The sequence below is a fragment of the Bos indicus x Bos taurus genome, chromosome 23 (genome assembly GCF_003369695.1).
Source record: "Bos indicus x Bos taurus breed Angus x Brahman F1 hybrid chromosome 23, Bos_hybrid_MaternalHap_v2.0, whole genome shotgun sequence".
Classification (NCBI taxonomy): Eukaryota; Metazoa; Chordata; class Mammalia; order Artiodactyla; family Bovidae; genus Bos; species Bos indicus x Bos taurus.
This window is the reverse complement of record NC_040098.1, coordinates 11727826-11755018: the sequence shown is the minus strand read 5'-3', so window position 1 is coordinate 11755018 and position 27193 is coordinate 11727826. Positions and strand designations below refer to the sequence as shown.

The window sequence follows — 27193 nt, the reverse complement described above, 5'->3', positions numbered from 1 at the left end:
GGTGCTGGGTGCTGCTATTGGTCTCGTTTTCCGGGATTGGTAAACAGTGTGTGTTTAGGCTCTCCTCCTCCTCCCCCACTCTGCCCTCCTCCCCCTGCATCCACGGATGGCAGCAGCTTCTTAGATTTAAGCAGTTTCAGAGCAAGTGGGGGTGGGGGGCTCCCTCCCTTCCTCTTGAGATTGTCAGCTCCTTTTCTTTGGGGGCATCTTTGGCTGAGTTCTGTCTTTCCCTAGAATACTTGCAAGGAAAAAGAGACTAATTCCCAGCATCTGGCTGAATTAAAATAATTACATCTGATCGGCTTTGCTTCTGTCATCCCAGCATTCAGTAGGAGGATCAAAGGAAGAGGGTGGAGTCTGAGAGATGGTTTTTCACCAGAGCTGGGCTTCCTGCTCAAATGAATATATTCTGCTGGAGCAGACAAACCCTCCTTTCATCCATGGGGATGGTGTGGGCAGGCAGGGACCGGAGAAGGATTAGAGTTGACTCCAGAGGGTCATCAGCATACTTTGATGGGTTATAGAAAAGCCCTTCTCATGGAGAATTTAAATACCAAGAAAGTTCCAACAATCAGAATTTGACCCCAGATATTATTCAGTGATACTTGATGTTGACAAGGCTGAGCTTAATCTCCTGAAAGGCCTCTGAATTACCAAAGAATTCATTATGGTCAGCAGTAAAACAGTGATTAATGCATGTAATACTGACCAATATTTGCATAGTCCTCACAGTTGACAGACTCTCGTGTTGACACTCTATTTGATCATTCACCATGGGACTCAGGGGGCTTCCCTGGTGGCTCAGACAGTAAAGAATCTGCCTGCAATGCAGGAGACAGGGGTTCTATCCCTGAGTCCGGACAATCCCCTGGAGAAAGGCATGGCAACCCGCTTCAGTAGTCTTGCCTGGAAAATCCCATGGACAAAGGAGCCTGGTGGGCTACAGTCCAAGGGATCACAACTGAACAACTAACACTTTCACCTTCGTGGGACTCAGGGCCGTGTAGGTGTGAGTGACCCAGTGTCCAGATGCAGAGAAGTTGGAGTGGCCTGCTTAAGACTGCAGCATTCTAACCCAAGCCTGTGGTTTGGGAGTGTTTCCCTCATCCAGTGAAGTTCTGAACCTTCATGGCACATGCAACAGCTATGGGCTTTGTCAGGCCAGTAGCTGTTAGTAGGCCTGATGAGTGGCTGGACTTCTAGAGAGAGGCAGGAGGGTATTGTGGGTGCGGGTGGTGAATAGCTCCTAGGCTTCCCCTTCCCAGACCCCTAGCTGCCCCTAGGCCTGCCAGGCAGCCAGACAGCCTCGCTCTGGAGCCACAAGTCCCTGGCCAGATGCACATTCTCAATGCCATCCAGTCAGGTCCCTGCACACACTGGTGAGAGTGTGACTCACCTCTCACCAGCCAAGGAAGCCAAAGCTCCACCTGGCAGCTATCCCTCCCCATCTCCTTCTAGGTATCAGCAGCCTGGCAAATAGATGGGGAAACAATGGAAACAGTGACAGACTTTATTTTCTTGGGCTCCAAAATCACTGCAGATGGTGACTGCAGCCATGAAATTAAAAGACGCTTGTCCCTTGGAAGAAAAGCTATGACCAACCTAGACAGCATATTAAAAAGCAGAGACATTACTTTGCCAACAAAGGTCTGTATAGTCAAAGCTATGGTTTTTCCAGTAGTCATATATGGATGTGAGAGTTGGACCATAAAGAAGGCTGAACACCAAAGAATTGATAATTTTGAGCTGTGGTGTTGGAAAAGACTCTTGAGAGTCCCTTGGACTGCAAGGAGGTCAAACCAGTCAATCCTAAAGGAAATCAATCCTGAATATTCTTTAGAATATGATGCTGAAACTAAAACTGCAATACTTTGGCCACCCAATGTAAAGAACCGACTCATTAGAGAAAACCCTGATGCTGGGAAAGATTGAAGGCAGGAGGAGAAGGGGATGACAGAGGATGAGATGGTTGGATGGCATCACTGACTCAATGGACATGAGTTTGAGCAAGCTCCAGGAGATGGTGAAGGACGAGGTAGACTGGTGTGCTGCAGTCCATGGGGTCACAAAGAGGCAGACACAACGGAGCGACTGAACAATAACAAAGCCTGCTTGTGTTTTCATTCATTTCATTTCATCAAATATGCTTGGGCTCAGTTCATGCCCTCCCAAAGTTTTCAATTTTGTGTGAAAGACAGAAATTGCCAGCCAGCAATGACTGTACAGCAGGGTCATCAATCCTGTCAGACCCGTTGCCTCTTTTTTATGACACATGTTTCACAGCACTCTTTACTATCCTGAAGGAAAATTCTTGGACATACCATATAATATGCCAAAATACATACAGGTAAGGCAGTCAGCCCTTGCAGCTACCTAGAGGAAGATCAGTCCAGACAAAGAATACCATAGCTCTTGGAAAGGAAAGAGCAGGAAAACAATAGTGAGTGACGTCAGAGAGACCAAGGTGTGGGTGAATGTGGGGGCCAGATGGTGTGAGACTTTGTGGATGAGAAGCTTAGCTTTAAGTCCTGATAAAGTCAGAACTCTCATTGTTCTAAAGACAAACTTCAGAGAGAGCCCAGTGTCTGCATATGTGAGTCTTGGGAAGATTCCGGGAGAAAGATAGGAATAAAGAGGTAAGGTGAAGTGAGGGAAGTGGTGAAGGTCTTCTGATTCCCAGAATAAGCAGGTTGATCTTTGGGAATGATTTGTGTGTCTGTGTGTGCATGTGTGTGTGTGTGTGTGTGTGGTTAGCACAGCTCTGTGTGCTGCACAATGAAAAATCAGCATTCAGATATCACCCTTTTATTTTTTATTTTTTAAAGGAAGAGCAGGTCCTTAGTTATTTTGGGTTGCACTTGGTCTTCGTGGCTGTGCGTGGGCTTTCTCTCCTTGCAGGGGCTACTCTAGTTGCGGTGCTTCTCTTGTTGCAAAGCACAGGCTCTATGGCACGTGGGCTTTAGTAGTTAGGCATTCGGGTTCAGTGGTTGTGGGACATGGACCTAGTTGCTCCATGGCCTGTGGGATCTTCCCGGACCGGGAATCAAACCCATGTCCTCTACATTGGCAGGCAGATTCCTATCCACCGTACCACCAGGGAAGTCCCAGACATCACCCTTTTAAAAAGTTAGTTTGCAATATTTTGGTCTTAGAAATCATCTTTCTGGTTAACAACAACAACACACAGAATGAAAGAAATCAAAACAAAAACATTTTTCCTGATGCTGAAAAAATAATATGTTCCCAACAGACAGTTGAAAATACAGACGAGAAACATCACCAAGAGATAATCATTGTTGACATTTTGAAGCCTTTCCTCCAAGGCTTTTTTCCTGTGTGTCCAAGTATATAGTTTTTTCTTATAATTAGTAGAATATGATATCCAGATTTATTTTTCCCATGTCATTAGATATTCTTGGAAGACATATTTAATAGCTACATATCAATTTTCTGTTGTATGGATGGGCCATAATTTATTAAATCTGTTCTCTTAAAGGGAAACAATATAATTAATACCTTGAACATTCTCATAGCTGACTTCTTCCATTTTTCTTTGAACTTTAGTTGATGGAGTTTGGTTAGTATCCTAGACACACAGGCTCAATGAGTGGGAGGAAAAATGGTCAATCTGCAATTCTCCGCCTGTGAATGACCACATCAACAAATACACAACTGATTGGCTTGCTTGAGAAGCCAATCATTAAAACAGCAGAGAAAAACCAGCTTGACCTCAACGTGGTTATTCAGTCGATGTCTAGAGACAGGCCCAGCTCCTAGACCGGCTTGAATACTCGCCATCTACGTGAGAATAAACTGTAGCCTGTGGAGTCTTCACCACCACCCCTAATGCCTACACCCAGGTCTCTTGCTTCTGCAGGCTTGCCCAGGCAAGCAGGGGTTCTGGGGCTAGGCCCCTCTGTGAATGCAAGAGCCCTTCCAGAGGTCCGTGGTCACAGAATCACCCCCAACTCTGAGTTGTGTTCACACTGGAGGAGTGCTAAATCTGAGTTGTGGCTAATGATTCATTTTCTTACCTTTTTTAAATTTAATTTTTAGTTTATATTGGGATATGGTTGATTTACAATGTTGTGTCAATTTCAGGTGTATGTGTGTGTATGTGACCACACGTGCTCAGTCACGTACAACCCTGCGACTCCATGGACTGTCGCCCGCCAGGCTCCTCTGTCCATGGAACTCTCCAGGCAAGAATACTGGAGTGGGTTGCCATCAAAGCGATTCAGTGATACATTTACGTATATTCATTCTTTTTTCAGATTCTTTTCCCTTACAGGTTCTTTCTTTTCAATGTCTTCATTTTTCTGACTAAAAAAGACAGTACACTAATCCCAGGAAATTTGGAAAACATAGCAAATATTAAGGAGAAGACCATAAATGTCACTCTGTTCCACATCTATTTAAAAGTGTTTCTTAGGGTACAGAATATGAGCAGTAGGGCAAAGCGATTAAGAACTTGGGCTCTGGATCCAGACTAAATGCCATTGCTTACTAGCTCTGTGACCCTGGGCAAGTTGCTTGACCTTTCTGTACCTCAGTTTCTTTATTTGTAAATGGCTTTATTTTATTTAAAATAGATTTTTGATATTTTACGTGTCATGGAATTTTTTTTTTGCATTTTTTTTTTAAAATACCGCATTAAAATCTTTATTTTGATTACTGAGATTTTTGGAGTTGCTTAAATTTTGCACTGGCCTTATCCTGGCTCTCACCCTGGGGGCTGCCAGCAAGACTCAAGCCAGAGTAACCTTCCATTCTCCCCTCCTGGCTGTGGCTACCCTCTCCCAGCCTTCAGCCCACCTGCTGACCTCTGGCCTCCAAGGCCCTCTCCTGGGTCAGGGAGGGCTAACATGTTAGAGTAGGCCAGGCCACCACCCCAGAGAGAAAGGCTGTTTGCGCTGTGGTCTCGCCAGCAGCCTGATTAACATGCGGAAAGATGCAAATTGAAGCAATCCTGCTGTTAGAGAAGAACTTAATATGTTTTTTAAAAAGATGAGGTGAAAAGGCAGAAATTGCAGAAAATTATATATTGCCGGAGCTGTTTTACCATCCCTGCAGTTGATTCCAGAGATGCTTCTGGTTTGGGAAAGGCATTTTATGTGCTCAGGGAGCCCCCCTCTCTCTGACTGAGAATGTCAAACAGCAGGATCTTTGACCCTTGGCCAGATTTTGCTGCTCCCTAATCCTGCTTGCCCAGTACATTTTATTGCCTCTTCTGGAGTCACGTGTATATCAAGGGCTGATTCATTTATTAACCCTTATTTAAGAGGAACAAAGCATAGTAAATATGATTATTACCATAAACCATGTGAAAGCGTGAAAGTGTTAGTTGGTCATGTCTGACTGTTTACAATTCCATGGACCATAGCCCACCAGGCTCCTCTGTCCATGGGATTCTCCAGGCAAGAATGCTGGAGTGGGTAGCCATTCCCTTCTCCAGGGGATCTTCCCAACCCAGGGATTGAACCTGAGTCTCCTGCATTGCAGGCAGATTCTTTACTGTCTGAGCCATCAGGGAAGCCCAACATAACCCATAACCCATAGCCACCTTCAAAAGCAAGTCCCTCAGCAGCTCCATGTTCCTTGTCTCAAGGGCTCCCCATGGGTTGTGCACCCTTTAGAGAGGAAGGGTGCCTTGGTTACAGCTAGAAAGTCCCTGAAGTTTTGTCTTATGGCCATGGATTTGAATGGCCCCATACTGTTTATCATAATGGGCTTTTGGCAAATGTTACTGGGTCTAGATGGTGTTAGGGAGGACAGATCAAGTTGAACAGCCAAATAAATCTCTATCAACGCCGCACACATATTTGCTATGGGGGTGCGGTAGGGGAACGAGGTGTGGCTCACTGATGGATTTTTCCAGTTAGATGAATTTCAGAGCCAATCTTTTATCTTTTTTTTTTTTGGACTAGTTTGCACAGAGGAGACTTCTCTAAAATGGATTTCACACTTCTCTGACTTCTCAAACTGAGACTGCAGAACATAATTAAACTTATCTTGATGATTCAGGGTCATCATTTGGAATCTCAGTTATTAATCTTTGGAGCCAGACTGTCTGGTTTCAATCTAAGCTTCTCCTCTTATTAAGCTTTGTGGCTTCAGGAAAGAGTATTAACCTCTCTGTGCCTCAGTTTCCTTAGCTTTAAAATGGGAATAATCATTGTATTTATCATAAACACTAGCTGGACACTGGCAATTTCATATGGGTCGGCCTAGGAGTAAATGGCACTCAGAAAGTATTGGCTTTGATTCTTTTATTTAATTTTTTTAAATTTTATTTATTTAATTATTTTTGGCTGTGCATGGACTTTTCTCTAGTTGTGGCGAGCGGGGTCTTCTCTCTGGTTGTGGTGTGCAGGCTTCTCACTGCTGTGGCTTCTCTTGGAGCACGGACTCTAGGGTGTGTGGGCTTCAGTACTTGCAGCACATGGGCTCAATAGTTGTGGTTCCCGGACTCTAGAGCCCAGGCTCAATAGCTGTGGCACATAAGCTTAGTTACTCCGAAGTATGTGGGATCTTCCCGGATCAGGGATTGAACCTGTGTCTCCCACGTTGGCAGGTGGATTCTTTACCACTGAGCCACTAGGGAAGCCCCTTAAATTTGTATTAGAGTGTAGTTGCTTTACAATGTTGTGTTGTTTTCTGCTGTGGCTCTTTCAGCTGTTCTATGTTAGGCTCTGTGGACTGGGACTTAACATATATTATCTCCCTTGGTCTTCCAAACAGTCTCAGGGGGAAGTCTCCATTTTCCAGAGGAAATGCTGAGACAGGTGAAATTGCTTGCCCCACGCTGCTCAGCTGGCAGACGGCGGGGGTGGGGTGGGGGTCTAATCAGGGGCTGTGGCTCCTTTGTACTCTTTTCTCTGTCAGGTGCTGTGCTGGGACCATGGCCCTCCCAGTGGAGCCCTAAATGGTCCCTGAAGTTATGGTCTATTAAGTTCTGCATTAATATTTTTCTGATATTTCTACTCCCCTTCATGATGATCTTGCAGGGCCCCCCATGGGGTTTCCTAGGCAGGAAAAATAAGAGACTGTTCTTCTGGATTTTGTGGCATCTATTTTGGTTGTTTTCAATATATGTATGCATTTTATTGGGCTTCCCTGGTAGCTCAGACAGTAAAGAATCTGCCTGCAATGCAGGAGACCTGGGTTCAAACCCTGAGTTGGGAAGATCCCCTGGAGAAGGCAATGGCAACCCTGTGTTCTTGCATGGAGAATTCCATGGACAGTGGAGCCTGGTGGGTTATAGTCCATCAGGTCGCAAAGAGTCGGACATGACTGAGCAACTAAAACACACACATTATATAGTCAGCCAGTATAAATTGTCATGTGTAGCTCGTCTGTGTTCATTCAGGTGAGGGTGTCACACAGGTGACCCCAGCTGTGGGAGAGGTCACTGTGATAACCACCAAGTTATGTCCTGGGGAGGCTGAAGGGACCCTGGATTCCCAGACTGTCCCCTGAGCACCAGCCTTCCCCAGATGCCAGCCCATATGGTCCCTGTGGCATTGGCACCAAAACCTAAGCCATCCAGCTTTAAAGGACAGTGGTGGTCATCCTGTCCACTCTTTAGAAGAAGAAGCAGGAAGAGGGCTTGAAGAACTGCTGGGACTCGCTAGAACTCAGAGCTCTGTGTTCCTTGCTGAGGCTCCTCCTCAGCAGAGTATAGTCCTCTCTGTTTTCTGATGTTACTAATGGTTCCATCCAGGGGGAGGAGCCAGGAACCCCTTGATGGGCATGGAATCTTTTCACTGGGGCTTCCCAGGTGACCCTATTGTAAAGAACCCACCTGCCAATGCAGAAGATGTAAGAGACATGGGTTCAATCCCGGGGTTGGGAAGATTCCCTGAAGGAGAACAAGGCAATCCACTCCAGTATTTTTGCCTGGAGAATCCCATGGACAGAGGAGCCTGGTGGGCTACAGTCCATAGGGTTGTAAAGAGTTGGACACGACTGAAGTGACTTAGCATGCATGCATGATCTGTTTAGCCATACAAGACCTGCTCTTGGCTTAATGCTCTGCTGTCACAGTCTTGAAATCTCTTAATACTCTTTGAAAAAGGACCTCACCCTTTCCTTTGGCACTGGGTCCCACAAATTACACAGCCAGTGCACAGTTCAGGGAGGTGAGGGGAACCCACCGGGTCCTATGCCACCTCCTTTTCCTAGGCCTTGGGATGGAGCTTGCCAGGAAAGCATTTAGGTGCCCCCTCCATCCAGCATGAGATGCGATTGGAAATTTCTCCTGGGTAGAGCTAATAACTGTTAGAAGTGGACTTCAGTTCAATTCACTCACTGAGTTGTGTCTGACTCTTTGTGACCCCATGGACTGCAGCACGCCAGGCTTCCCTGTCCATCACCAACTCCCGGAGCTTGCTCAAACTCATGTCCATCGAGTTGGTGATGCCATCCAACCATCTCATCCTCTGTCATCTCCTTCTCCTCCTGCCTTCAATCTTTCCCAGCATCAGGGGCTTTTCCAATGAGTCAGTTCTTCACATTAGGTGGCCTAAGTATTGGAGTTTCAGTTTCAGCATCAGTCCTTCCAATGAATATTCAGGACTGATTTCCTTTAGGATGGATTGGTTTGATCTCCTTGCAGTCCAGGGCACTCTCAAGAGTCTTCTATACAGTTCAAAAGCATCAATTCTTCGGTGCTCAGCTTTCTTTGTAGTCCAACTCTCACATCCAAACATGACTACTGGGAAAATCATAGCCTTGACTAGACGGACCATTGTCGGCAAAGTAATGTCTCTGCTTTTTAATATGCTGTCTAGGTTGGTCATCGCTTTTCTTCCAAGGGATAAGCACCTTTTAATTTCATGGCTGCAGTCACCATCCGCAGAGATGTTGGAGCCCCCCAAAATAAAGTCTCTCACTGTTTCCATTGTTTCCGCATCTATTTGCTATGAAGTGATGGGACCAGATGAATGTTGAGTTTTAAGCCAGCTTTTTTACTCTCCTCTTTCACTTTCATCAAGAGGCTCTTCAGTTCTTCACTTTCTGCAATAAAGGTGGTGTATCTGAGGTTATTGATATTTCTCCTGGCAATCTTGATTCCAGCTTGTGCTTCTAGCCTGGCATTTCACATGATATACTCTGAATAGAAGATAATAAGCAGGGTGACAATATACACCCTTGACATACTCCTTTTCCTATTTGAACCAGTCTGTTGTTCCATGTCCAGTTCTAACTGTTGCTTCCTGACCTGCATACAGGTTTCTCAAGAGGCAGGTCAGGTGGTCTGGCATTCCCATCTCTTTCAGAATTTTCCAGTTTATTGTGATCCACACAGTCAAAGGCTTTGGCATAGTCAATAAAGCAGAAATAGATGTTTTTCTGGAACTCTCTTGCTTTTTCTATGATCCAGCGGATGTTGGCAATTTGATCTCTGGTTCCTCTGCCTTTTCTAAATCCAGCTTGAACATCTGGAAGTTCACGGTTCACGTATTGCTGAAGCCTGGCTTGGAGAATTTTGATCATTACTTTACTAGCGTGTGAGATGAGTGCAATTGTGCGGTAGTTTGAGCATTCTTTGGCATTGCCTTTCTTTGAGATTGAAATGAAAACTGACCTTTTCCTGTCCTGTGGCCACTGCTGAGTTTTCCAAATTTGCTGGCATATTGAGTGCAGCACTTTCACAGCAGCATCTTTCAGGATTTGGAATAGCTCACCTGGAATTCCATCACCTCCACTAGCTTTGTTCGCAGTGATGCTTTCTAAGGCCCACTTGACCTCACATTCCAGGATGTCTGGCTCTAGGTGAGTGATCACACCATCGTGGTTATCTGGGTCGTGAAGATCTTTTTTGTACAGTTCTCCTGTGTATTCTTACCACCTCTTCTTAGTATCTTCAGCTTCTGTTAGGTCCATATCATTTCTGTCCTTTATCAAGCCCATCTTTGCATGAAATGTTTCCTTGGTATCATCTTGGATGACCTCTAAAAAGTCTCAGTTTCCTCATCTGTAAAGTGGGGAGACCAGAGGAGTTACTTCTTATATGTGTGTAAAGAGGGCTAACACAGCACCTGGCATCAAGTAAGTGCTCAAGAAGTCAGCTGTTCTCTAATCCAGGTCCGAAGTCCTCGATTTCTCAGGAAGGTCTCAGATTCCCAGAGTTTCCCAGTCCTGTCTCCTTGTCCCTCTCAGGTGCTCAATGCTGAGGCACAAAATAAAAGCTGACATTACCTGGGCACCTCTGGATGCTGGTTGCTGTGCCTGGGCACTGCCCCCAGGGGCTCCCTTCAGGGGAACCTTCAGCCCAGGCTAACTAGAGCCCAGCCCTGCCCCAAGTCAGAAGAAATCAGTGATTCTAAGATATAGGGAAGCGGGCCTCATGAAGGGTAGTGTGCTCTGTGCTGGAAGAGGCATCACTGTGAAATCATGTTGCCTTCATACATGTTGAATTTCTGCTCTGCCAGTTGCCAGCTGTTGATCTTGGGCAGGTTACCTAGCTTCTGCAACCTCCAGCATCCTCATTTGTAAAATGAGGATTATTATGAAAAAGGATGATTCTGAGGGCTAAATATGCTAAGGCTGTAAAGCCCTGAGCCAAGGGCTGACCTACACAGATGGTAACTAATCGCTGTTTGTGGAATGAATGAATGAATGAATAAGCTAGTGGTTGCAGCTCTGTTTGCTGCTGTCAGATGCCCTTGAGGGAAGGCTTGTGAGCTGGTAGAGGTGGGCGTGGGGCATGGACAGGGGCCACACACAGGCAGGGGCAGGGAGGGAAAAGGGAGAAATACCCAGATCATCATAACTCATGCACACACAGAACTCAGTGTGCGCCGTACACTCCTCAATGTTGTCGTCAGTTAACTCATTTCATCCTCCAACAAGCCTACGAGGTAGCCTTTCCTGTACCCCCATTTTACAGATGAGGAAACTGAGCCCAGACAGGGAGAGGAGCTAGATCACACAGCTAGTGAGGGATGGAGTGGAAGCAGGCAACCTGGCTCCAGAGACCATATTCTTAACCAACATACCGTATCCACCGTCCCGAGCTTTTTTCCTTTTTTTACAAATTTATTTATTTATGGCTGTGTTGGGTTGCTGTGGGCTTTCTCTAGTCGGGGAGAGCAGGGACTACTCTCTAGTTGCGGTGGGCAGGCTTCTCATTGCAGTGGCTTCTGCCGTTGTGGAGCATGGGCTCTAGGGAGCATGGGCGCAGTAGTTAGGCTTAGTCGCCCCATGGCATATGGGACCTTCCTGGACCAGGGATTGAACCCATATCCCCTGCATTGGCAGGTGGATTCTTAACCACTGGACGACCAGGGAAGCCCCCTGCCCCAACATTTGACCATGTCCTTTGAGCTGTGAGAGGTGGCATCTTCATCTCTGCCACCACTCTGGTCCTCGCTGGGCTGTGGGACTGATCTCCAGAGACCCTCTTCCCCACTGAGAAGAAATGGGCAACACGAGAGAGTGGGTATTTCCTGACAGGCCCGGCCCTTGAGGGCAGGCCAGGCCCCAGGGACCATCACCAGAACCCTGAGCTCTGGCCAGTTGGCGGCTGACTTGTCGGGATGCAGAGCTTTCAGGCTGAAGAGCCCACACGGGGATGGGCAAAGAGGAGGATGCAGGGGCATCTCTGCCCAGTGCCCTGTTGGCCACAGCAAGCCGAGGGGCCAGGAGCCGTGTGAGAGGAGGCGCCCAGGATCCTCATGGGGCCTGGGTACCTGCCACGTGCTCTTGGGCTGAGGGTTGGGTCGGCCAGGGCCGTTAACTCATCAGAGGAGGCAGAAACCTGGGGCTCTGTTTGGCAAACGTGTGGGGGTTGCTCCCTGCTCTGAGCTGTAGGCTCCTCAGCTGTAAGATGAGGGAGCGGGGGTCACGGTCTAGCTGTACCCACCTGAGAGTTAGATGGGTCTTGTGTGTGTCAGCGCATGTGGAAGGCATGCTTAAACTCGGGAGCCAAGCAACCCTGTGAGGGGATGAGGCGATGTGGACCGCGAGGGCTCTGGGGCTGGGTGGCCAAGCTCCGAGTGGCTCGGGTTAGTCATTTCAGCTGTGAGCCCCTCGGTACAAGAGGATGACACCATGTGTGTGAGCCTCGACTGGGGGGTGACGTGCCTGCAGCGTGCTCTCCTTCAGCCCTCACCACGGCCCTCTGCGGCGTGCGCTGTCATCAGGCCCACGTCACAGATGGGAGACTGAGGCTCCGAGAGGTCACCTCCTCGTCTGCTCACGCAGCAGCAAAGCAGCAGAGCCAGGATTCTAACTGGAGCAGCCAGCTTCACAGCCCAGCTGCTCCGCCAAACCTGCCGGGGAGGGCTGTCTGAAAACAAAATGAGACCTTCCAAAGTGTGAGCTCAGGGCCTGGCACCTTGTGCCAGGCAAACGTGAACTGCTACTGTCGTTTCTAACTGGCTTGGTGCCTGGAATCCCCAGGCCCCTGGGCTGTGTTTCCACAGGGACAGGGGTCCCCTTCCAGCCCTCTGCTGCCTCACACCCCTGTTCTCCTTCCTCCCCACTAGGACGTTGCCACAATGCAGTTCTGCGCCAACAAGCTGGACAAGAAGGATTTCTTTGGGAAGTCTGACCCCTTCTTGGTGTTCTACAGAAGCAATGAGGATGGAACGTGAGTTCTCTGGCAACACTTCCAGGGGCACGGGTTGGGGGGTAGGCTGAACGGTGATGGCTTGGGCTGGCTTGGGCCCCTGCTCTGGGTAGACGTCAAGGGGCCCCAGGAGCTCCAGAGGCTCCTGGCTGCACAGATGGGGTGGTGGGGGACAGATGGCAAGCCCTCAGTGACATTCTGAGGGTCTTAGTGATGGCGAGTGCTGGGTGTGTCAGAGATGGAAGCAAAAACAAGCGAGAACTCGGGGTCCATCTGACAGTCCACTCCTTCTTCAACATCGATCAGTCCCCATCTCTAAAGCTAGTCTTCACCCATCCACAGCCCTCTGACACCCCACGACACATGTCCTCCCACTTCTTCCTCCTCAGCATGGCAAATCTGCACCCATCTCCCCACCTGGCCCCACGCTCTGCCACAAGGTTCATTGAAATTCCCTCCCATCTTTGAAACCAACTCCCCCCTCCCCGATCTCCTTCTCTCTTCTCCTTCATCAGGAAGCCACCCACAGTATGATGGAAAGACAGATGACTCGTTAGCCAATGTAGGTCAGTGATGTACCCAGAGGGACAGATTCTAGGTTGAGGGTCTGGGGACCTGAGTCCTCTCCACCAACCGGCTGTGTGACCCCAGACAAGTGTGCCCCCTCTCTGGGCCCGTTTTCTCATTAGTGAAATGATCTGGTTGGATGAGGCGGTCTCCATGGTCTCTTTAAGCATCATAGCTCTGGGAGGCTGAGGCCACTTACGGCTGGGATTCTGCAGAATGAGGAAGCCATAGGGCCAGGGAGGTTAATTAGAGAAGCGCTGCTGGAGAGGGGAACTGGGGAGCAGGTTTTGAAGGAAAGAAAGAAAATGGGTCCATGAGGGTTGGGGGTTGGGAGGGGAGGGGAAACTCAGGGAAGAGTAACAGTCTAGAGAAACAGTGTGTGCAGAACTAGTGTGCCCTGAGCAGAGGGCAGGGAGGCCTTGCTAAGGCCCCTCGAATCTGACATTCGTATGTATGTGTGTGTTGGGGGGCAGGGCAGCAGCAGAGAGGAGGTGTTTAACTTCAACGGAAAAACGGATTTTTAAACCTGAACGCACAAAACAAGGGAAATTTTGTACGATCATTTGCATAACAAAAGGATTCTTTGTCTCACCAGAGGACTCCTAGCAGAATTTCTTTAAATAATCCTTGTTGACTTTGATTTGACTTGAGGGAGGGAGGAACAGGTCAGAGGGATGTTCTGGGCGCCCATGGAAATGTCCACGCAGCTCCCCTCCGGCGGGGCCGCGCCAGGGCTGGTCTCAGAGGGGAGGGCCGGGCCGGCAGCGGGGAGGGGCTTGGGCTCTGGAGCAGGAGATGGGTGTGTTGCAGGGTGTTAGCCCATGATTAATCTGGCAGAGCGGTGTGTAGGATGGATGGGGAGGGGGCGGGGGCTGGGAGAGACTCGTGACTGACACGGTGAGCAGGTGGGAGGTGCTGAGCCCGGCGAGCTGCGCGGTGGAGACGGGCAGGGGCGGAGGCGGGAGGGGAGGATGGGGCGAGAGGCCGGTGCTTGGCCTGGCGTGGCAGAACTGGGGTGGGGGCTGCAGCCATCCCCCTCCTCGGTAGAGGAACTGCGGGGAACCCAGAATGTTGAAAATAGCAGAGGAGTTGGTCAAATGGGGCCGGCGATGGGGGGTTATTAGAGGGCGGGTTTCCCTGGAAGCAGGGGCTGGGTCTCTCTGGGGTGGGGGGTGGGGGGTGGGGGCAACCCAGGGCAGCTGGAGAAACTGATCCAGAGGGAGTGAAATGTCACGCCTGCCATCCCAGGAGGGAAAAGGGCAGGAACCATCCACAGAGCAGCCCCTGTGCTCCCGGCCCCTCACATACCTTGTCTCCTTCAATCAGAATCATTCGACTGGGAGCAGGAATGTGGTGACGGACAGCCAGGCTCGCCAGTGGCTGCCGGTCATCAGCTATGTAACCTTAGGCGAGTGTCTGAGCTGATGGAACTTTCTGGGATGGTGGAAATGTTCTGTATCTCACTGTCCCATATGGTCGCCACCATGTATAACTGCTGAGCCCCTTGAAAGGGACTAGAGCGACTGAGAAACTGAATTTTTTTAAACTTTCATTTCAGTTAACTTAATGTGAATAGCCACGTGTGGCTAGTGGCCGCCATTCTGGGCAGTGGAACGCTACCCTCTGCGGTTCAGTTTCTTGGCGATGGGGAAAATCCTAACACTTCCCTCCCAAAGAAGCCGGGAGGATTAAATGAGTTAATTCGGGTTATTAGAGCAGGGCCTGGCGGCATTCGTTACGGTTCTTTCGGGGAGCTGGGGGAGCGCAGTCACTCGCCTGGGGCTGCACAGCTGGAGGCAGCGGCGCTGGGACCCAAGCTCGCATCTGTCTGAGGCTGTTGGTTCTCACCGCCCACCCCCGCACCCCACCCGCGGAGCGTGTGTTGAAATGAATTGAACTGAGCTGGGAGATGACTGCGGGGACCCTTTCCACACCAGGGCCTGCCCGTGGCAAGTACATCAGGGGATCAGGGGCCTGTGGATTTAGCGATGGAAGCGGGGAGGTTGGGGAAGCATAAAGAAAGTGGTTTGAGGCCGGAGTCTGAAGCCCCTCACAGCGCTCAGGAAGAAAGACATATAGGGAGGACTTGAGGCTTCAGAGCGCAGCCGACCTGCTCAGGCAGTTTGGCCAGCCTGGGAGAGGAGCTCGAGAAGGCGGGGGTTCCAAAGAGGTGAGGAGGCTGAGAGGGTCCACAGTAGGTCTGGTGTCTGTTCAGGTGGGCAGTGAGGGCTTTTTTGAGGTGTGAACCTCCCCCGCCCCAGCCCTGCACCGCCAGTTGCTGCTCCAGAGTCTCCCTTCTGTCCACTCCCCTCATCCCGCCCCACCCCAGCCAGGCTCCTCTTCCTGCCCGACCTGCTGCCCCAGCCCGCGGGCAGCAGTGGCCCCTCCTCCCCGGGCCCCATTCCTCTCATCACCAGCTCTGGGGTGTGTGGGGAGGTCTCCCACATGAACCTCACACTCCAGCGGGTGGGCGAGAAGGAGCACAGAAGAGAAATGCTGAGCCGTGGTGACAGGAGTGACATTTTGACTTGAAAATTGCCAGAGAAGAAATGGCACAGGGCTGTGTGCTTAAAGGCAGGGCCCAGGCACCTTCCCAGGTGACCTTTCCAAGCCGAGAGGTAGCTGGGGTGGGTGCTGGGGAATCTCAGGGGCACAGACCCAGCCCTAAGCTCCACTCGGGCTCCCAGCTGCCCCTCCATGGGGGCTTCCAGGGTAGGGCCCCATTAGGCATGGCGTGGGGAGTGGGCCAGGAGCTGGATGGGCACCCAGCTGGGATGAAGCCAATTCTGCTCTTTCAGTTTGCAAAGCAAGCTCGTGGATTCAGACTAGAAGAACCGAGAGGGTCTTAGAGATCATCTCAGCCAGGGGCTTTAATATCATTGGCTTGAAATGCCAGTGAGGGCTATGGAAACTCTCCTCTGAGAAATACATTTATTCGTTAGTTCATTCCAAAAAAATACTACATGAACACCTGACTATGGGCCAGGCACACTTCTGAGCGCTAGAGTTATACCAGGGAACAAAGAAGACAAAGCCTTGACATTATGGAGCTTACATTTTGGTTTCAGACTGTAAAAGAAATGAGAAAGACCAAATGTCCAATAGTGACAGATGGGATGAAAATAGCAGACTGAAAGGGACTAGGAGCTGTCAAAATCAGGGGACCAGGGGGCTGTAAATTTTAGATAATGGTGCTCTGGGCAGGTACTCATGTCACAGACATGACATTTGAGCAAAGACCTGAAGGAAGAGATCAGGTGAGCCAGGATCATGGGAATCTGGGTGAGAGTGGTCCAGGCAGCGGACAGCAAGCACGTGAAACTCAGACACCCAGTTCCATCGATGATTTCAAGGGTTCACAGATTCCTGAAGCAGCGCCCCCAGATCCTTCCATGGGTCTCGGATAAAGAAAGTCTGATAGTGGCCAAGTCCCTGGGATCACAGGTGAGGAAACAGAGGTCCAGAGGGGGACAGGCTTATTCAAGGTCCCCCAGAGAGCATCAGGGGCCAGAACCACATCTCCTGACAGTCCTGCCTGGTGCAGGAATCCTCTCTGCAGCATTTTCAAGAGATGGCTGTCTAACTTCAGCTTGGATGCTGCTAGTGACGGGCAGCTCATCACCTCACAGAGCCGTTCTCTCTACTGAGTGGCACCTGCCGAGATGGGCCCGCCAGCCCCTCTGGTGTCAGGACTGACAGCCCTCATTCTCTCCTCTGCCAGGTTCACCATCTGCCACAAGACGGAAGTCGTGAAGAACACCCTAAACCCAGTCTGGCAAACTTTCTCCATTCCCGTGAGAGCCCTCTGCAACGGGGACTATGATCGGTGAGATGAGAAACTGTCCCTCTCCCCAAGCCCAGGTGTGGGACGCACGGTCGTGTGGATGAGGGCCAGCCCATCGGTAGGAGGAGACCTCCTGGAGCTGTGTGCTGGCGGCCCTGCTCAGGGCGGGCCTGGGAGTCTCTCTGCCTCCCTGGGCAGTGTCTGCTTTTCATCTCTTCACAGCCCTTCCCTCCCCACGCCCCACCTCTTTCCTCCCAATCTGAGTTCCCATTGGTGGAAGCCCTCCCAGGCTGGGGGTGAGGGGTGGGGCTGGAAGGTACCAGGGATTTCTGGGAAGCCAGGGTGTTGGGGCACCAGGCCTGGAGCTCAGTGGCTGGTCTTTTCACTGTGCCCCAGAGGGCAGATCTAATTGCAGGCAGAGGTGGCCTGGTCCCCACCTGCCCCATTTCCTGGCTGAGGGTCTCTGGGGAGTCAGGATCCTAGGATATGCTCTGCCAGACAAGTTGCCATAAGTGGGGCTGAAGGATGCAGTGCAAAGAGCTCGTGGAGTTTTTTTTGATCCTTCAAAGCCTACTCATAATACACATCCTCACTGAGTGCAGATTGCTGAGTGTGGATACCAGATACATATTTTCTAACCCTGGCTCTGTGATGAAAAGGCACTGTCAACCTGGGCCGACTCTGGCCTGTCTGAGCCTCAGTTTCCTTATCTGTAAACTGGATATTTAAACATCCACCTACCTTGTAGGGCTGCTTTGACGCTCACATGATACAACCTATATAATAAGGCTCTGGTTTGGAGACCTGGGTTCAATTCCTGGGTCGGGAAGCTCCCCTGGAGAAGAAAATGGCAACCCCCTCCAGTATTCTTGCCTGGAGAATCCCATGGACAGAGGAACCTGGCAGGCTAGAGTTCGTGGGATCGCAAGAGTCGGACACGACTTAGTGTTACCTTTCTTTCTTTCTTGGATAAAACGCTTCCCTGGTGGCTCAGCGGTAAAGAGTCCACCTGCCAATGCAGGAGACACAGATTTGATCCCTGGGTTGGGAAGATACCCTGGAAAAAGAAATGGCAACCCACTCCAGTATTCTTGCCAGGGAATTCTCGTGAACAGGGGAGCCTGGTGAGCTACAGTCCATGGGGTTGCAAAATAGTCAGACACGACTTGGCGACTAACAGCAACAATGCATAAAACACCATTCAGTGTTTCATCCACAAATGTTTGTTGACTCCCTGCCATGTGACAGGCACTGCGTCAGATGCTGGGGAGTCAGCAGGAAGTAGAACACACAGTCTTCACCCTTCACCCAGCCTCTGGGAGTTTACATGCTAGTGGGGGAGGCAGACATTAATCCAATAATCACACAAAGAAACGTATAATTACAAATTGTGGTAAGTGCGGCGGGTAGGGGAAAGGGGTTTGTGGGACGGAGCTGTAACACAGAATTGGTCCGTGTTTAGTCACAAGAACCCAGCCTGGTTTCCTGGTGATTGCTAGAGCTGGTGGGCGAGCTGGTAGGGGCTTCCTGGTCAGGGCTGCCCAGGTGTCCCTGAGGGAGCTGGGTCTCTGTTGGCCATTCCGACAGGGACACTCGGCGGCTGTCAGAACAGACGCCTCAGGGCACCCCAGCTGGTGGCATTGGCGTGGGTTCCCAAGTGTTTTGTTCCCAGTGGCTACTGACGGGGTGTGTGCGGTGGGTGAGGGGACAGGAGTGAGCAGATGGTTGGCCTCCAGGCACCCCTGTCTCCCTCTCTCTAAGGCTGCTGATCCAAGAGGTGAAGCAGCTTCTTTTTCCTGCCTCTCGGCTGGGACAAAACCACCACAATTTATTCTGCAGGTGGTCATGGGCACCTACTGTGTGCTGGGCAGCTGTGTGGCATTCAAGGGAATGTAGCTGCATTTCCGGGCTTCCCAGGTGGCTCAGTGGTAAAGAATCCACCCGCCAAGCAGAAGAGGCAGGTTTGATCCCTTGGTCAGGGAGATTCCCCGAGAAGGAAATGGCAACACACTCCAGTATTCTTGCCTGGGAATTCCCATGGACAGAGGAGCCTGGCGGGCTACTGTCCATGGGATTGCAAAAGAGTTGGGCATGACTTAGTGACTAAAGAGCAACGGCAGCCACATGTCCATTTTCAGGGGGATTATAGCCTGACCACAAGGAGCACACATGTGCACACATGTATTTTATTTTAGTAGTATTATTTTGGCCGCCCCGCCTGACATGTGGGATCTTAGTTCCCTGACCAGGGATCGAACCTGCTCCCTCTGCAGTGGAATCATGGAGTCTTAACCCCTGGGCCGCCTGGGAAGTCCCTGCACACATGTATTTTAGATAGCTAAATAGCTGTGCAAAATGAGGCTGGAAACAAAAAGAGGCATTTCAGTCTAACAAACTCCTGTGTCTGGCCAAGTCCTGGGCTTTCTAGGGTGGTGGGGAATTGGCGGGGTTGAAGCGATAGTGTCTAAAGGAGGCTCAGGGGAGATTGGAAGGTTGAGGAGGCGTCAGTTCCTGGGGACCAGGGCTGTAGGAAAAATGGATGGGATAGAGAGAAAAGGAGGGGGACGTTCAAGATGGGGGATGGAAGGATGTGGCAGCTCAAGTCTCAGGGGCATCCAGCTGACCCCCCACACTCCTGCATCCCAGGGTAGGCCTCCGAGGAGCCTCAGAATCCAGCCTTGTCAGGGTCAGCCAGGAGGGCAGCCTGGCTTAGAGGCCTGGGCTCACTGTTCAGCCATCAGAGGAGTTGAGGGCTGGTGAGGAGGTGCAGGTCACGAGGAACGTCCAGGTGGGCTCCCATATCCCCAGCCCATGCTGAGTCCTGGACTGGCTTCCCCCCGAGATGGCCACAGGCAGCTGGGGCCCTCCTCCAAAGCCAGGAACAGGTTGACTGTGATGTGACTGACTGTGGTGTGAATTGAGCGGTCACATGTGTCATCCTGGCCTGGTGAGCCCTAAGGTCACCTACATGCCCAACAGCCACTCAGGAGCTGCTAGAATTTAGGAGGCCCCACTGGGCGAGAGAGGGTGGGCCTTGTTCAGGAAAGCAAGGCCCCTTTCCACGCCTTCCAGGGCACCTCTTACAGCCTCACAGGGCACATTGGCTTTAATCCAGGAGGCCTGTCTTCTAAGCCAGCCAGATACCGGGCACCGTCTTGGGTGCTATGGACACAATGAGCTATCAGACCCAAGCCTCCTTCTGAGGTTGCTCCCAGGCCAGGGTGGGAGACAGACGGGTCATAATCATAACAGCAAAGGCTCCTATAACACTTTCGAGGTAATTCATGTATGTGAACTAATTTAATCCTTCCAACAACTAGTAACCTCTTCTGAAAAAAGGTACAAATACCCGCATCTCATTGGTAAAGAGACGAGGCCCAGAGAGGTTAAGTGACTCACCCAGGGTCTTATTGCGAGTCAGTGGTCTTACTGCCAGTCAGCAGTCGTTCCAGAAGCTGGACCCCGGCAAGCTGACCCTAGAATCTGTGTTCTTAAACTCCAGTGCTCTGCTGACAAATGGTCAGGACATGGGGTGGGTGTGGTGGGATTGGAGAACAGCTCTCAGAAAGCTTTGCCCGCAGGCTGGGGCAGGTCTGCTTTGCGTCTGGAGGTCAAAGGAAGACTCCAAAGGTCTGACATCTACCTGGATGAGGGAGTGAAAGAGACAAAGAGGTTATCAGGGTTTGGAGCTTGGAGGATGAGGGAAGGTACCACTGATGGAAATGGGAAGTGTGCCAGGGAGCCAGGGTATGTGGCTATGAGACAGGGACAGTGGGGTTCTACTTAGGAGAGAGGAGAACAGGATCTGGGGTCCCCAGGAAAGGGCTGGCAGAGGTGCCCAAGGCCCCAGGGGAAAGGCACAGGTCAGGAACAGGAGGAAAAGAGGGGATGTCAGAGAGAAAAGAGGGGTCCAGAACCGGGCAGCCATAGCCAGAGGGGAAAGACAAGAAGAGGGTTCAAACAGAAGTATCAACTGCTGTTGTGAAAAAGAGGGCCAGGGGGTGAGAACAAGGGGTGTGGTGAGAAAGGGTAGTTTTCTTGGAATGATGGGGGTGGAAGCCAGTTAATCTTTTTAAGATTTACTGAGTCTTTAGGACACGGGCCAAATTGTGTCCTAATTGGTTGAAATACAGTATCTTATTTTATGAATTTAAATTTCACAATAACCCTAGAAGGTGGTACTAGTGAGGTGCCCATTTCACAGATGGGGTAATGGAGGATCACAGGTTCTGTAACTTTCCTGGGCAAGGAGAAGGTGCGTTTCTCTTCCCCAGAAGTCACCTCTGGTCTGGCCCTGTGATTTGGGATTCCCCTAGTTTGGGGTCCCTCTAACTGTACTGTATTTCCAGTCCACATAAGGCCAAACCCAAGCAACCCAGCTGAGCAGAACTGGAATCAGAGGAAATCACATCCAGATCAGAATGAATCTAGCCTTCCAATAGGGGGATGAAGGCTCTTCTCTTGCCTTCTGCAGTCCCCCTGCTCTGTCCTTGAATATTCTGTGACTTGAGGATTTGTCTCTGTTCAACTAAATTCCTCTAGGCTGGGCTGCTCTCACTCACACCCTCATGGTGAATGAGTAGCTTCTAAAAGAGTGATCAGGGTGCTGAGTTTTCACCTGGAGAGATGAGAGGATTCCCAGGAGCCAGAGAAACTCTGGCCTGGACTGAACAGGTTGCTTCTCCTTTAAGCCCCACTGCACACTGAGCCCTGGGAGGGGCTAGGCACAGCACGAGGGCCTCAGTTAGGAGTGTCTTATCCCAGCTCACACAGGTACCCCCTGCACCCAGGCAGAGGAGGCAAAGCAACGCTGTACAGCCGGGCTTGCCCAGTGCCCCTGCCATCACGTCTCCTGCCTGCCTGGGCCCGTGAGGCTCGATGCTTCTCTTCTTCTCCAGAGCATCTCAGAGTAATGGGCTGACTCAGTTACTTTAGGGTGAACCCCGCAGGGCCTGTCTGCCCTGGGAACTTGTAAGCGTCAGGGAAGCATACCTTCTCTTGCCTGGGAGAGGCAGAGGTTCATTAGGAACAGACCCACAGCTCGGCTCGGAGGAGGCTACAGACAGAGGTGCTTGGTGTGCTGGGAGGGAAGCCGGGTGTCTCTGCCAGCATCCCCCATCCTGTGGGCCTGCTGAGGCTCACACACACCCCGCTCTGTCATCCCTGCCCCACACATTCAGAGATGCGTGGGACACCAGCTCCCAGCCCTGCGCCCGGTGTCACTACTGACCAGCTCTGGGGAAAGCCACTCCCTTTGGAATTTTTATTTTTTAATATTTATTTATCTGGGTGCACTGGTTTTAGTTGTGGCTCACGGGATCTTCTATCTTCATTGCAGCAGGCTGGATCTTTCGTTGCAGCCTGTGGGATCTAGTTCCCTGACCAGGGATTGAACCCAGGCTTCTGCATTTGAGCACAGAGTCTTAGCCACTGAACCACCAGGGAAGTCTCTCCCTTTGGGATTTTGTAGAAGGAGGGTCTTGTTACTCTGGCCCACTTCACAAAGTTTTAGAACATCTTAGTCAGTCAACAGGTATTTAATAATATGTATATTACCTAATGGGCTTCCCTGGTGGCTCAGCAGTAAAGAATCCACCTACAATTTGGGAACCACAGGAGACATGGGTTTGATCCTTGGGTCAGGAAGATCCCCTGGAGGAGGGCACGGCATCCCACTCCAGTATTCTTGCCTGGAGAATCCTGTGGACAGAGGAAACTGGCAGGCTACAGACCACAGGGTCCCAAAGAGTCGGACACGCCTGAAGCAACTTAGCACGTATGCACACATATTACCTAATAGATGCCAGGCACTGTTCTGGAGGTTGAAGATACAGCAGTGTACAAAATGAACAAAAATCCATGGCCTTGTGGAGCTGACATTTATATGCTGAATGGGAATTGTTTGGGAGACGGGAGTTTAGAAAAAAGGCTTGAATGTTTTAGATGGAACAAACATGTGTCCGGTGCCAACTGTGTGAACAATGTAGTTGCCTTCTGATAGCAATTGTAAAGTGGGTGTGATTATCCCATTTCACAGAGGAGTAGTCTCCCGGGCTTCCCCAGTGGCTCAGTGGTAAAGAATCTGGCTGCAACACAGGAGATACAGGAGTCATGGGTTCTATCCCTGGGTCAGGAAGATCCCCTGGAGGAGGGCGTGGTGAACCACTCCAGTATTCTTGCCTGGAGAATCCCATGGACAGAGGAGCCTGGCAGGCTAGTCACACAGCCTGGGTCACACAGGATCTAGCGGGTCACACAGAGTCAGACACAACTGAAGCAACTCAGCAAGCACACAGCAGTCTCTGAGGGTGAAGCCAGCTGCCCAGGGCCACGCAGCTAAGCTCCTGGAAGAGCTGGGATTGCCACCCAGGGCTGCCTGCCCCAGAGACCACTGTGTCCCTTTTCTGCCTCACTGCCTCCCAGACGAGGTGCTCTGTGTTCTGAGCCTTTTTATGCCAAATAAGATGTTCGTTGTGTGAGGTCATTTCATTGTCCCACACCCAGGAGCCCCTTCTCCTGGGCGCTGACCCCAGAAGTCACAACCCGACATGAGCCCTGGCTGGGCCTGTGCTCAGGGATTGGGAGCCACGACGTGCAGCCCAGGAGTGGCACACGGGGTGACCTGGGGCTGCCCAGCCAGGGCTGGGTGGTGACAGAGCTGTTAGTAAGTGGTCAAAGCTGTGTCTGGCTTCTGCTACTGCCTCCCCCATCTCTGGGCACTTCCTTCTTCCCCTGTTCTGGAGGTTGCAGCATCCAAGCTCCTGTGACACCGCCACCGCCACCCCCACCACCGCTCGCAGCCATCCCTGGATTCTTGGTTGCTCAGGAATCCCACCCTCAGTGGTCTCAACCTCAGCTGCAACGTCCCATCCCCTGAGGAGCTTTTAACAATTCCCTGCACAGGCTGCACCCCCCAGGCCAACTGATTCTGAATCTCTGGGGTGAGGCCTCAACCATCAGGATTGCTAAAGCTCCCCTATGGGATCCGATGTGTAACCAAGTTTGAAAAACGGTCATTTCATCTAGAGAGGTTAGAGGCTCTGGCAGCACATTAGAATCAGCCAGGGGACTTGTAAAAACTACCCGTGCCTGAGTCCTTTCCATACCAATCAAACTTGCCTTCTGGTGGTGGGATTTTTAAAAAACCTCCCCAGTGATTTTTTTTTTTTGGATCTCCAAGGCTGTGGCTATGAGTGGGGTCCTTCCACAGCCTCTGAGCATGGAGCTGTCCCTGATCTGGTCACCTGAGGGACTAGTGTTGGTGATCCAAGGGGAGGGACTTCTTGATGGGGTCCCTGAAGGTCCCCTGCAGAGCTGGAGGGGGAGGCTCTGGGGAAGGACTGGGAGACACTGGGGAACAGGGTCCTGGCTCAGATCCTCACCAGTTGTGTGACCCTGGACAAGTCACTGGGTGCCCTTAGGGCTCAGTTTCCCCAACTGAAAACCAGTGGCTGGAGGTCATGTCTCCAGAAGATGCATAGCAGCAGCGTCTGTGGAGGCTTTCAACCTAGATTCCTGGGCCCAGAACTGCCAAGAACTGGACCTGGGCGGGGGGCAGGCTCAGGTGTCCTTCATTTAAGTAAACTGCATGTGAAAAACTATCCCAAGTGTGGCCTGAATGCTAAAGTGGAGAGAAGGAGGCATTTTTATAGAGACCCAATGCACGCCAGGCGCCTTTACCAACCTCTCTCCACAGCTGTGCTGTATGGCCCTTAATTGTTGTTGTCATTGAGTCGCTAAGTCCTGTCTGACTCTTGCAACCCCATGGACTGTAGCCCGCCAGGCTCCTCCATCCATGGGATTTCCCAGGCAAGAATACTGGAGTGGGTTGCCATTTCCTTCTCCAGGGGATCTTCCTCACCCAGGAATCGAACATGCATCTCCTGCTTGGCAGGTGGATTCTTTACCACTGAGCCACCCGAGAAGCCCCAGGGCCCCTCACTATGCCTCCTTTAAAATGATTTCGTGGCTTAGTGAGGTTAAATGACGTCTCCAGGTCCCACTGCTCAGGGCCCAGCATCCCAGTCCACACCCCAGCCACTTGCCACTCCTTCCAGACCACCAGCCCACCTTCAGAGGCCTAGGTGTTTTTTTTCCTTCCCATAATAATTCACCTCAGAGAGACGTAGTGTTTTGTTTCTTCACAGGAATTCAAAGGATTTCTCTACTTGGTGGGCTTCTGTGCCTGCCCCATTTCACGTTTTGGTAACAAAAAATCCAGTTGCTGCCCAACCTCTGGGGCATCCCTCCATTTCCAGAACAGTTTCTATGCCAATTTGGGAGAATCCACACCCACCCCCAGGCCCCATGGAGGCTCATCTGAAGGCAGACAGCGCCTCCTTCTGGGAGCTCCAGGACCCCAAGGCCGGGTCCATGTAGCCCCGAGGAGCTGGTCTGCGGTCACGGGCGGGATAATGAGATATTCATAGAACACCGGCCCAGGCAGCCGCCTCTGCCTGCCCCATTTAGAACTGAAGGCTGGAGACCTCGGCGTCCCCCATGCCTCTCCCACCTTCCCAGACCCTGACCCTGCAGAGGGACCCAGGCGTCTGCCCCGTCCCTGTGCATCCCTGGAGGACGGCTGGCACCAAGGGTTAACCTGCAGCCCTCCACCACCCTCCTCCGCCTCTGGTCTGCTAGCCTGCTGCCATGGAAACGGGCTAAAAATAAAATGGGCTCCCAAAGCCCAGCACGGAGCTCAGGAGTCAAAACAAACTAATTAAAGCAGCCAGGCTAAAATGTGAAGATAATTACGCCCTCACTCGGGAGCCAGTCTGGCATGGAAAAAATCCGAGGGCCATCCCCAAGTCACGGCCCCTGAGCCCACCCCTGACGGGTGGGGTCGGGGGGCTCCCCACCACTCAGACTCCTTGGACCCCGGGGTCCCACCACACAGTCTTGTGACTCTGCCCCAGGAGAGCCCACCCTGCTTAGGCCTTGGATCTAGGGAACACCACATTTCCCCTACGACAGTCCCACCCCGATAGACTCAGAATATGGCTTCATGCTGAGACCTATGCTCCCTTTGGGGTGGCCAAGGAGAAGGCGGAGTGAACTAGAGTCTGAGGTTGCTTCTCTACATCTGGCCTGAAATTCAGGGAAGTCTCTATGCAGTTTTGGGGCTGCCTGGGTCCCTGAGACCTGAGGCTGCAGAATTGGTCCTTTGTCTCCACCACGGGCCCTGGGTGTTCCTGTATCCCCTTGTGGCCCGAGAGCAGGAGAAGGGCCCTGTGCTCAGGCCACGCAGGTGCTGGGTCAAGTCCATCCCACCACGGGCCCTTTGCCTTCCAGGACCATCAAGGTGGAGGTGTACGACTGGGATCGAGATGGCAGGTAAGCTGGCCGAAGGACAGCAGGTGAGCAGGGAGGGGGCCACCCCCGGGGGGAGGGCGGGTCTTGCTCTTGAGGAGAGAGCTATGCCCAGGCCTTCCACGCATGGCAGCTCTGGGGTGAGGGGCCTGGGTTTTCCTCGTCCCTGCCCAGCTCCGCTGAGGCACCAGAAGGCCAGTGTCCTGCAGGAACTTGGCGCAAGGGGAGTAAGAGGCCTCTTTTCCTCAAATAGTTGTCTAGCGGCCAGCCCAGTGTCCAAAGTCTCCCCCACACTTGGGAGAATTTAGGATTTTCTGAAATGTGTGTGTTCTAAGGTACAGGCAGATGTTAGTGACTTCCTGAGCGTTGGTGATCACGTTCTCTGTGTGAGGCTAAGCATTGTGGGGTGATCTAAGTGCTAAAGACGAGCTGTCCCTCAGAAACTTCCTGAAATCCAGCAGGGAGGCCCTTGACTTCTCAGAGGAGCTGTTTGCAGGGAGCAGGGCTGGAGGGGGCAGGATTTGGGGGAGGTGAGCTTCGACGCAGACGAATGGGCCCAGGAGCCGTGAGGCAGAGCCCGAGGAGGGCTGAGCCCAGCACTGCGGGTGGCGGCCAGGGTCTTCCTCTTCTGTGCATCTAAGTGCCCCCAAGGAGCCGGTATTGCTGGAAATCCATAGACAGGACCAGAATAGGCCTCTCGCAACTTTAGCAGAACCCTCACCTGCTCTTGCCAGTTGAACCAGATCCAAGTATGCCATCCCTCCTGACTTTTGTGAGCCCTGCATCCTGTGGTGCTACAGGGGGTGTCGTAGAGGGGCTTTAAGCCCTGCAGTCTCCACTGGTACCTCCTAAGTCTGGGACGTGGACAGGGGATGCCGTGGAGAGCTGTGCACACTCAGCTCTAAATCGGGCCCCAGCTTCTTCCAAGGAGCTCACCTTTCCAGCATCTTCCGATA

At 51.5% G+C, this 27193-nt stretch overlaps 1 protein-coding gene across 4 annotated transcripts in view; it reads left to right on the top strand.

Moving 5' to 3' along the window:
* CPNE5 (copine 5) overlaps positions 1-27193 on the top strand; it is a 102266-nt gene that overhangs the window by 51663 nt on the left and 23410 nt on the right. For all 4 annotated transcript variants that reach the window (XR_003508053.1, XM_027524537.1, XM_027524538.1 and 1 more), the window contains 3 exons: positions 12495-12598; positions 16866-16970; positions 26220-26261. Coding sequence is in view for 3 of the 4 variants with exons in the window: in XM_027524537.1 (XP_027380338.1) it covers positions 12495-12598; positions 16866-16970; positions 26220-26261 (251 nt within the window). In the remaining variant the exon portion in view is untranslated. Of the gene's footprint in view, positions 1-12494; positions 12599-16865; positions 16971-26219; positions 26262-27193 lie in introns of those variants that run through there.